At 42.1% G+C, this 12100-nt stretch overlaps 1 protein-coding gene across 3 annotated transcripts in view; it reads right to left on the reverse strand.

Annotated features, from left to right (window-relative positions):
• The window catches only part of ATG7 (autophagy related 7), a 186838-nt gene that overhangs the window by 136428 nt on the left and 38310 nt on the right, over positions 1-12100 (reverse strand). For all 3 annotated transcript variants that reach the window (XM_077276844.1, XM_077276843.1, XM_077276845.1), the window contains exons 8-11: positions 9768-9856; positions 3543-3664; positions 2017-2107; positions 1114-1258 (exon numbers count right to left, since the gene is read on the reverse strand). In XM_077276844.1, the coding sequence (XP_077132959.1) occupies positions 1114-1258; positions 2017-2107; positions 3543-3664; positions 9768-9856 (447 nt within the window). The remainder of the gene's footprint in view (positions 1-1113; positions 1259-2016; positions 2108-3542; positions 3665-9767; positions 9857-12100) is intronic.

A 12100-nucleotide genomic window follows, 5' to 3' on the forward strand; every position in this document is an offset into this window, starting at 1 on the left:
ACATGTCGCCAAACATTAATCATGGGGGTGGATCAATCATGCTTTGGGGTTGTGTTGCGGCCAATGGCACGGGAAACCTTTCACAGGTAGAGGGAAGAATGGATTCAATGAAATTTCAACAAATTCTTGATGCAAACATAACACCATCTGTAAAAAAGCTGAAGTTGAAAAGAGGATGACTTCTACAAATGGCTAATGAAACTAAACACAATTCAAAATCCACAATAGACTACCTCAAAAGGAGCAAGCTGAAGGTTTTACAATTGCCCTCACAGTCCCCTGATCTGAACATCATTGATATCTGTGGCTAGACTTCGAAATAGCAGTGCATGCAAGACGGCCCAGGAATCTCACAGAACTAAAAGAATTTTCCAAGGAAGAATGGATGAAAATCCCTCAAACAACCATTTAAAGGCTCTAGGCTGGCTACAAAAAGCATTTACAAGCAAAAGGGGGTGCTACTAGGTACTAACCATGCAGGGTGCCCAAACTTTTGCATCGGCCCATTTTTCTTTTTGTAATTTTAAAAATGTAAAAAAAAAAAAAGGTTATACATATATTTTCGCCTACAATACAAAGGAAATGTGTAATCTTTAACTTCAGGCCTTTTTTTTTAGATGAAATTATCTTCAATTTGCTTAACTGTTCACAATGACGGTAATTTTAACCAGGGGTGCCCAAACTTTTACATGCCACTGTACAGACTACAACTTATCCCCCATCCACAGGATGATGAGTTGAGGTCCGCAGGAGTCCATCACTGATCAAAATATCTCTCAGTCCCATAGACTTTGAATGTATGGACAGTACACCTGGTTGATCCCATGGATATGCCATAAATGTCTGAGACACAACCAAACATACTCATCAGTGGTGGACACTGACAAGAGAAGCCCTATTTATATGGGATCCTTATTCTCCAACATCAGATTGTAGAGCAACCACTTACATCTTCTAGATAACTCATCAGTGCCTTATATATAATCTAACACCCAGCAGATGAATGTTTTTATGTCGGCCCTTAACCACTGAGCCACTGTGCAGAAGCAAAAGTTGCACATATAGGATACACAATTTTTGAACGTCATGGTGCGTATTTAGCCCAAAACTTACCATTAACGTCCTGGCCACATTGCACCCGAGTGTACCTGCCCCCAATAACAAGCACTTGGTGGAGATCACTTTCTCCAAGTCTAGAGTGGGCACAAGTCTCCAGCGCATCAACTTTAGGTTTAGATCCACCGAGGATTCTGCTAACCTAAAAAATAAGAATGCTTAAATTAGACCCCAATGTTGGCACAGATGCAAGTTACGTCCATTCTGAGACAAAGCATATCCACTAGTGATGAGCTACCGTCGTCGGATAAGGTGTCATCTGAGCATGCTCATGTGCTAATACAGTATCTTCGGCGTGCCTGAATACTATGTTCGAGTCCTCGCGGCTGCATGTCTCACGGTTGTTCGACAGCCACAACACATGCAAGGATCTCCTAACAAACAAGCCATCCCTGCATGTGTTGCAGCAGGCAAGCAGCTGTGAGACTCGAACATATTATTCGAGCACGCCAAAGTCACTCTATTAGCACACGAGCATGCTCAGATAACACCTTATCCAAGCACGTTCGCTCATCACGAATATCCACACGTCTGATGGACGTACATCCCTTCTCTGTCTAGTAGGGTGGCACAATGCTGCCCAATATCATGAGGAAACATCAAATCTAGAGGTGGCAGCTCATGTTTCACTCTTTACAACCATTTTTTGGACACATCACTCATTTGCAGTCATCACTCTATCCTTCCCTCTGCCATGGCCAGTCGGTGGGGAGTCAATGTACCCTTCTCCTAGTGACCGGTGAGGATCTTATAGGTGCTATTACTTCTATTTTATCCAAAGGAAATGCAACCAATGTGTTACATGGGAGCTCCCAAAATTGATACTAACTGATTTGCTTCATTATAACAATTACAATAAACCCTATGAATTATTATCTCCAGACAATTACCCTGATTTACCTCTTGGGGTCCATACATTCACTCAGATTCACCATTCGGGGACCCATCCCACCTTTTTGGTTTTTTTCCCATCCGACAGCTTTAGGGCAACCTGAAAGACAAAATTGAAGAAATTGGAATTAAATAAGTAATTGGACATAAACCCTGACAGACAAAATGATAAACATGGTTAAAGGCATCCCTGCTTCATGGATCACAGAAAGAAGATTTTCCTCTTCATTTAGGTTGTCAGAACAAAATTTTCGTAGATTTCTTTTTATTCTACATTCATACCAAGAATGAAGTTGGGCTAAAGTCCATCTTCAGTCTCGGGGGCGAGAAGACATTGGCTGAGTGCTTCTGCAAACAAACCTCCAACCATCTCTTATCATAGACCAGGGTGGGGCGAGGACTCACTAACGAGACTTGTGACCACATGGGACAAGCCCATGGTGGTCAAAACACATCAGCCACATGGTGGTCAAAACGCATCAGGAGTAAGAGCCAGCATCGTAGAAGGGCACTAGGGCACCTCTCTGCATGAAGGCTGCAGGACTAACACTATGGTTGTGCATCACATTTCTAGACCGAAGGAAGCACTATTGGAATTGGTGGTATTTGGACCCAGAGCTTGCACCCCAATCCCACAGCCGGAAAGATATTGGAAGGTGTTATGTGGGCAGTGGTCTGGGCATTTGCATTTCGGAAACTTATTGCAATGTTATTTAAGAACTATATGATTGTTTTATTAGGACACGATATGGTAAACCACATAAGATATTTTTCACCCCAAGGCCAAATGCACACAGAAGTAGGTTGTTGTGCTCTCAATGCAGAGCAATTACAAGATGCTGAGAACATTAAAGACATAAGTATTACTCATCTCCGTATAGGCAGTGTGGGTGGAGGGGAAGCACAGCAGAGCCGGCCGTACAACGAGAGGAGGGGAGCATGTAAAAGGGTTTGTAAAGTGACACCGCTTAACTCAGCTGCACTGTCAAATCACGCAGGAGGTTAGACCAGGAGATCAGAGCTGTATCCTTACATTTCTCACAGTGAGAAACCTAAGCTATGGCGAGGGAGGGTTTATTTTTTTCCTGAGTTGCCTTCTGTTTCAGAGAGAACAAGTACACGCCCCAGTAAAAAAACTAATCTAATGTGATAACCCCCACTTAACAAAAGTCAACTCTTCCGTACCCAAATACTTTGATTGCTAATATCTGTGCAGTGTAGAGGCGTAATTAAAAAAAAAATGTCTTATTCCGCTCTGCAGCCACTATTAATACAAAATGAAAAATTTGGTAGAAAGTCATCTTTACAGAAGTTTGAAATTATCGGCATGCTAACTTATGAAGGCACACTGCAAAAAAGCAAGAAATATTCTGTTCTTATTGGAAGAGAACCAACTCTACGGAACGTACATCCCAGAAAAGACAACTTCAAGGCAACACAATATATTCCACCAGTTCCTTTATCTTTTTGAGCACCAAAATGCAATTTTCAATTTTAATTAAATAGAAATAATGTTCAGGACACAAGCCGGCTACCTTGGTTGGGTGCCACGTGGGGCAGCTTAATTTCAAAGCTGATGCTGTGCTTTATGTCCCTTGCCCCCTGTAGAGTTCGGTCTCGGAGGCAGATGACTTCAAGGGACGATACCAGGCTGCCCCTGCAAAAGAAATCAGGAAAATTAGAGGAGAAGACAATCCCATCAGGACTGGGAATAAATGATCCCCCATCTTCACCCCAATAGCCTGAGATTTTTTAGCGAAAACTAATTGAAGATTTATTTCAGTTTAATTACTTTTTGCGAAAATGCTGCGGCACCGAGACAGGTGCTTAATCGCCTCTATTAATCTGATGATTCCTCCGACATGACTAGAGGGACACATTTCATAAATGCGACAAGAGACACAAGGAAGATAAATGGGTCATCGGATAACTTATGCTATAACGTGAGCGTTGGCCGATCTGCTCTCAATAGTGGTTACAAAACGAGGTTCTTGACCCTCAGCGATGGTCCCGACTTCCTATCCGCAAATGTCTTTTCTACGTATTGAATATTTTTAAGAGCAGAAAGCCAATTTAAACAAGGTGGGATAGGAAAGCAAGGTTCAGTCATTGTTACATAGGGTCTATGATGACTTTACGGCTGGGGAAAGGGGGCACTTCTTATGTAAATGCATCCGTATAGCCTGATCAGATCAACTTTTCAGTGCTTTTAGATTGTCTTCGTTACCCCATGTCACAGTCTCAAGTAGTCCATCAGTCTGGAAAAAAGACATAACTAATCGGTAGGAGGCGGCAAGAGGCAATTGTGCTCCAAAGTGGCCCAAGACGAGACGGCGCAGGGAGGAGAGGAGGCGAATGGCAGTCATTGTAGTGGGGGGGTTCAGGTGGCTAGACTTGTACACTAGTCTTGGTGATACCATATGTACGGAGCCATCTGGCAATCCTATGGGAATCTAAGACCATATAAAGGTCCGGTCACTAATATTATATAGGGGAAGTAAGCTGCAGAGGTCTCTGTCAAAAGTTTGCCATTAAAGGGGTATTCTCAAGTTGAAACTTATTCCTTATTCATTGGATAGCGCATAACTTCCTAATTGTTGGGGTTCCAACTGCTGGAACCCCCTCATAATCCCAAGTACCGGGGGCTGTGAATAACCCTGGGTGAATGGAGCGGTGGTCGATCATGCGCATTGCCACTCCATTCACACTTAATAGGATGGCTGGGCTTCGGTATTCCCATAAGGATGAATGAATACCATAGAAAAGGGAATATCTTGCAAACTTTAAATACCCCTTTAAGTGATTTTCCAAGTTGGGAGACACACGGAACATTTCATCTCCATTCTGTAAATGAAAGAATCTGCCCAGTGAACTTAATTTTTCCCCATCCACGAACCTTACCTAATTGTCCATCATACTTCGCACTTCTGTCAAACAGGGTGTACTTCCCTGCAGTTTAGGCTCTGTTTTCATTTTCTTCAGCCTCCATCATGATTCCCAATGAAAAAAATCAAGAAAATCACTTTGTCTGATTTGGCAAGATTTATTTTTTTAAATTATGGTGGAAAATAAGTATTTGGTCACCTAAAGACGTGCAAGATTTCTGGCTCTCACAGACTTGTAACTTTTTCTTTAAGAGGCTCCTCTGTCCTCCACACATTACTTGTAGTAATGGCACCTGTTTGACCTTGTTATCAGTATAAAAGACACCTGTTATACTTTTCACTTGTGTGAACAGTTGTCTACTCCTCCCATATACCCAAAGAAGTGAACGGAGCATTAGTCACACATGCGCACTACGGCTCCATTCACACAGAGGACTTTGGCATTGCCATGGTCAGGATCAGTGAGGGTCACAGCAGTCAGATCCCCCGAGTTCAGAAAATTACCACCTATCCTGCAAATACTGTAGGTTATAAATATGTTCTTTGGACAACCCCTTTAAAAGAAAGCGACACAGATTTTTTTTAAAGACTAAGGCCCAATTCATCATCACTGTTTATCCAGTCCTCTGGAGTAATTTTCTGTTTGTTTATTAGTGGCTTTGGCCTTTTTTTTTCTATTCGTTTTACGACATGTTTTAAGTGGCCTTCTTTAAGTTTTTTTGTATTTTTTAAATTTCCTGAACAATTTAGCTTATTTTGCTAGATAGATTCATTTACCAAATACATTTTTCTGTATCTTACTCCAGTCCCTGTCTGGAGTAAATTTATATATGAGTTTTCAAACTTAGTGCTATTTTTAAAAAATTTTTTTTAGACAAACATGCAACTTCTTAAAGGATTTTGCAGAGGGCGACAGAATGTTGTACTGGCTGTGCTGCTGTAAAGCAGAAGACTTTGGGTTCCAAAAGGGTTCTTTAGGCTATGGGCACACGTTGCGGATCCACAGCTGATCCGCAGCAGTTTTCCATGAGTTTACAGTACCATGTAAACCTATGGAAATCAAAATCCGCAGTGCACATGCTGCAGAAAATACTGCGCGGAAACGCTGCGTTGTTTATTCCGCAGCATGTCAATTCTTTGTGCGGATTCCGCAACGGTTTACACCTGCTCCATAATAGGAATCCGCAGATGGAATCAGCACAAAAAAACGCGGAAAAAAAAATGCGGTAAATCTGCGGTGTGGATTTCCTGCAGATTTACCAAAATCAGTGTGAAAAAATCCGCACCACTTACCGCAACTTCTTATCCCAGCATTTCCGCACTGAACCGGCACCTTTTACCATGGTTAAGAAAAACAAAAAAATAACAATATTGATATTTGTTTTTATTTTTACTTTGATAAAGGTGCTGGTCCAGCGCCAAAACGCTGGGATAATAAAGGACCATTTTGGAACACAAAAGTCTTCTGCTTTACCACAGCATAGCCAGTACAACATTTTGTCGTCATCCTCTACTATTGTACATCTCGAAAACAATGCTCTCCTCTAGTCGCGGGGCCGACGCAGTGGTTACACGGATCTGCTGGCATTAAGTCTTCACATTGCAAGGTAAGAGCATACTCCCGCCCCTCACTATATCTACCAGGTGATACGGCTTTACGAGTATCCCTCACACAGTTCTTTTTAAAGGATTTATGACTTTTGGTGCTAGACAGTCACAATTACTAGTTAAAACGGGAACATGTCAAGTGATTCATGCTACCTGTTCTCGGAAATGCTCTGGACTAGACTATTCTTTGGCCGGCTCTTCCCAGCGCTTCTAGAGGCGATCGACAGGCCTCTCTACGTACACGAGGGGGAAAGACATGCCGACTGCCTGCAGCGGTGCTGGAAATAGCCGGCAGCGGTGTTAGACTAGCCTCATCTCAAGCTACAGCCCCTGGCTTTAAATGCTCTGTAATTTCAGAGACAAAATATACCTAGCTGCAATCATGCAGCGATTCGTGCTACATTTAGCTTGGGCAGATCGCTTTCAAGACAAAAATAAAAGCATTTTTACGCGACATTTCTGCACCATTTTTAAGAAATTGAAGCAAAAAAAAAAAAAATCAGCGAATAACACGAGATGAAAAAAAGAACAGTGGCTTGAAGACATCGCAAATGATGAGTTGGCAACTAAAGTTCTCCAACAATGCGTGCGCTCGCCATAAGCAATATTACCCTGGTAAACAGACGCGTTCAGTTCCTATAAAAGCCACATTTATTTGTCCCTGTCTATTATTTTCTACTCCGTAAGAGCAGAGGGCCTAAGGTCATCACTTGTCCATTCCGGTAAAACGGTCCTTGCAGTCATTCAGATTGCGCTCGGTCCTGCTGTTCGAGGACTAGCAATTAAAACGTGGGCTTAGGGTCTTTCATCACACAAGTGGAGCCCAAAGCCGCCGATGTCCTTGCAGAAGAAGAGACTAAATGGATTTAATGTATTTATTTATTTTTTTTAAACATTCATACAAAAGAGGCAGAGGTCTAAACCTAGTTTATGGTAAATGGATAGTGGTGAATAGTAAATGTCTCGTAGCCACCGGGCACATTCAATTTTCCATATTGTTATTTATATTATAATAGAAAAAAAAAACACACAAAATCTGGGATCTTACCATTTTCACTCCGAACACTAAATCCAATAACAGACTCTTACTTCTCGCTCTGTTCAAATCAATTCCTATCATCACAGATTGGATTACAGACCCCCTATACACATCAGATAAAAGTCACTGATCTTGGGGCATTTAAAGGGGATCTCCGTAGGATTAACCCTCCTAAGCCGTCTATATGTGCAAGCAGGTCATAGAAAGCAGGACAAAATGATACTTTGATATCTGCAATCCGATTTTTTATTCTAGAGAAACCCAGGTTTTTCTTAATATGTAAATTAACTGTTAAGATCTATGGGGCCGCACATAGATCTCCCTGAGAATCTGATAATTGTAAACCCTACAGAGCTTATTTTAAATCCTTTCATATAAAATAAGCACTGGAGGCAGATTCTCAGGGAGATCCATGTCTTACACTAGAGAAATCCACATTTTTCTTAATATGTAAATAAGCTGATAAGATCATAGATCTTCCTGAGAATCTGTCTCCGGAGCTTATTATAAATGAAAAGGGACGTTACCAGTGTGAGACATGTCGATCAGGACAGCAGACTGTCAGTCATTACACGTCTCAAACTAGTTACTCCTCCTTTCATTTAAAATAAGCTCTGGAGGCAGATTCTCGGGGAGATCTATGTCCGGCCCATAGATCTTAACAGTTCATTTACATACTAACAAAAAGACAGATTTCTCTAGAATAGGACATCAGATCGCAGATATCAAGGTATCATTTTATTCAACTTTCTAAGACCTACATGCCCATATAGACGACGAGGAGGGTCCATCCTAAAGACAGAAACCCTTTAAAGAAACACTCACAAATCTTTTTATTGCCTAAACCTGTGAAAATGTATATATAGTGTACTATGGTAAAATACTCATTGATCGCCGTCTTTCCCAATCACCAGTGCAGCGTCGGTCCTCTCCTCACTCACGTGACTATTCTTGCTCTGTGGATCACTCCGGGGTCTATGTCTAGGCCAAAAGTTACTGTTACAATTTGCGTCTATGGAGCCCGTATCTGGGATAAACTTACTTTGTAACAGCGACTTCCGGCTCAGACAGACCCCAGTGTGATCAGGCTGATTGGAAACGCCGGTCTGGACACCGGGACAGACTGCGACCAGTCATTATATTACCAGACTCATGTATACATTTATACAGGTTTAGGCACTAAAAAGTTTTGAGAGTGTTTCTTTAAAAATCAGGCAGTTGGAATGGAATCCCCCTGATATCTTTGTTCGGTGGGATATAAGGCGCCGAGAAACTTTTGGCAAGTCGTGATCTCATAGAGAACACAGGGAAGCTCGGCTAAGCCGATCGCTCCGGTGTGGAGGACTTGGGAGAGATAGTCATAGGCCGAATAGTGGTTTGGCTGAAAGCTATAGGAGGTGTACGGCCTGCCTAACTTCTCTATATAGAGGAGAACACAGAATCCACCATCCATAACAAGTGAGGTCACAGCTCATCTTCTCCTCCTTCCTTCACAAAGAACTTGGCTAAGAATAGAGTATGCCCAGGAAATACTTCTATACAAACAAATAGGAGAAGTGTCGGTCTATTGCTGCTAATGTTCATGTGTAGAGCCAGTGTAAATAAGGACAAGATTTTTTGTGGGTTTTTAATATATTGATAATTGGATGAAAATTCTAAAAAATAAAATTAGTTAAAAAAAATTAAAAAAAAAAGAGCGAGCAAAAAAAAAAAAAAAAATAGGTTGTTGCCCTTTTAAAATAAATGGGTCAGATAAGGTATAAATTCTAAAATGAAGGGGGTCCGGCATCCAAGACAAATACCACTGAATACGTTGTCGGGGCTCATGTACACAGCTGAATGAAAGCACCCAACCAACTCTAATGCCCCTAATGTACCCCTTGAGGAAAAAAAAAAATCACCAATGAATAACAATTAATCCCTTCTGTGACTCCCAAAGATAGAGAGTACCGTCGTCTTCGATCTACACCCCAAGTTGTACACCAGTGGAGGTTTGTACTGCTGACTTCTGTCTATTCTGACACTGTGGGGCCCAACTAATGCAGAAAATTTCAATAACTGGTGCCAATTGCCAGTGGGTTTTTTGGGGGGCCCCATGAATTCTGCACGGTAAAGTACGGTAAATGGTAAATCTCCAAGCAGACTATGGCCGATCTCACTTTCCTATACCAATAGCATTCAATACACAACCCCATGATAGGCATATTAGGAATATCGGGGCACAGTACCAGTGTAAAGCTGCCAGCACCAACAAGTTCCTCAGAGGCCATCCAGGGTACTGTGCTAAAGTGCTTGGGTCATAAACTCCCAGAGATACCTAGAGGAAAAAGGACATGAACACCGTTAGGTCCGGCAGGCAGATACGTAATCGCAGTAAAGATAGAAAATATAAAGCCAGAAATTCAGATATTGAGTTTATTAGTGCATTATAATGCAGACAAAATTGTGAGCCCCAATGGGGATAGTGATGATAATGACGGGAAAGCGTTGTGGAAAATTATTGGTGCTATATAAGCTCAAAAGTCCAAGTGTATTCAATCTCCACCCACCCAGCCTGGAGTGTTGCAGCTTGTACTGAGCAGTGTGAGATCTCAGCAGGGAGGAGGGACACTGAGGATATGTCAATCAGGATAGGAGGGTGGGGAAAACTTTTATAAAGCAGTACAAAGCCATTGTGACATTGGTTTCCAAAGTAAATCGAATCAGGTCTACCAGAACTTCCTTCCTGGGTCCTGTCATATTTGTTTCTGGTTCTTTAGTGTTTGCGGTGTTGATCCATGACCAGGAGTGTTTGTGAAGGGAGCTGGCTGACTACTCATGTCAATAGCTAAGCTACGGAAATAGCCAGCCCCCTTTCACAAACAGTTCTGGTCACAATTCAACAAAGGAAAAGCTGTACTGACGGTTAAGCTGCCCGAGCAGAGAATAGATGGCAGGCAATGAACTATATAATTACGTTATATAACTTACTATTTAAAGCTCATATAACTAAGGTGTTTGTTTAATTTAATGACAAAGCAATCATCAGAAAATGACCAACTGTTTAGATCAGGTTCGCGTTTTACATGTACAGTACAGACCAAAAGTTTGGACACACCTTCTCATTTAAAGATTTTTCTGTATTTTCATGACTATGAAAATTGTAAATTCACACTGAAGGCATCAAAACTATGAATTAACACATGTGGAATTATATACTTAGCAAAAAAGTGTGAAACAACTGAAATCATGTCTTATATTCTAGGTTCTTCAAAGTAGCCACCTTGTGCTTTGATGACTGCTTTGCACACTCTTGGCATTCTCTTGATAAGCTTCAAGAGGTAGTCACCGGGAATGGTCTTCCAACAATCTTGAAGGAGTTCCCAGAGATGCTTAGCACTTGTTGGCCCTTTTGCCTTCACTCTGCAGTCCAGCTCACCCCAAACCATCTCAATTGGGTTCAGGTCTGGTGACTGTGGAGGCCAGGTCATCTGGCATAGCACCCCATCACTCTCCTTCTTGGTCAAATAGCCCTTACACAGCCTGCAGGTGTGATTGGGGTCATTGTCCTGTTTAAAAATAAATGATGGTCCAACTAAACGCAAACCGTATGGAATAGCATGCAGCTGCAAAATGCTGTGGTAGCCATGCTGGTTCAGCATGCCTTCAACTTTGAATAAATCCCCAACAGTGTCACCAGCAAAGCACCCCCACACCATCACACCTCCTCCTCCATGCTTCACGGTGGGAACCAGGCATGTAGAGTCCATCCGTTCATCTTTTCTGCGTCGCACAAAAACGGTGGTTGGAACCAAAGATCTCAAATTTGGACTCATCAGACCAAAGCACAGATTTCCACTGATCTAATGTCCATTCCTTGTGTGCTTTAGCCCAAACAAGTCTCTTCTCCTTGTTGCCTGTCCTTAGCAGTGGTTTCCTAGCAGCTATTTTACCATGAAGGCCTGCTGCACAAAGTCTCCTCTTAACAGTTGTAGAGATGTGTCTGCTGCTAGAACTCTGTGTGACATTGACCTGGTCTCTAATCTGAGCTGCTGTTAACCTGCGATTTCTGAGGCTGGTGACTCGGATAAACTTATCCTCAGAAGCAGAGGTGACTCTTGGTCTTCCTTTCCTGGGGCGGTCCTCATGTGAGCCAGTTTCTTTGTAGTGCTTGATGGTTTTTGCCACTGCACTTGGGGACACTTTCAACGTTTTCCCAATTTTTCGGACTGACTGACCTTCATTTCTTAAAGTAATGATGGCCACTCGTTTTTCTTTACTTAGCTGCTTTTTTCGTGCCGTAATACAAATTCCAACAGTCTATTCAGTAGGACTATCAGCTGTGTATCCACCAGACTTCTGCACAACACAACTGATGGTCCCAACCCCATTTATAAGGCAAGAAATCCCACTTATTAAACCTGACAGGGCACACCTGTGAAGTGAAAACCATTCCCGGTGACTACCTCTCGAAGCTCATCAAGAGAATGCCAAGAGTGTGCAAAGCAGTCATCAAAGCAAAAGGTGGCTACTTTGAAGAACCTAGAATATATAAGACCTAATTTCAGTTGTTTCACACTTT

The sequence above is a fragment of the Ranitomeya variabilis genome, chromosome 8 (assembly GCF_051348905.1).
Source record: "Ranitomeya variabilis isolate aRanVar5 chromosome 8, aRanVar5.hap1, whole genome shotgun sequence".
NCBI classification, from domain to species: Eukaryota; Metazoa; Chordata; class Amphibia; order Anura; family Dendrobatidae; genus Ranitomeya; species Ranitomeya variabilis.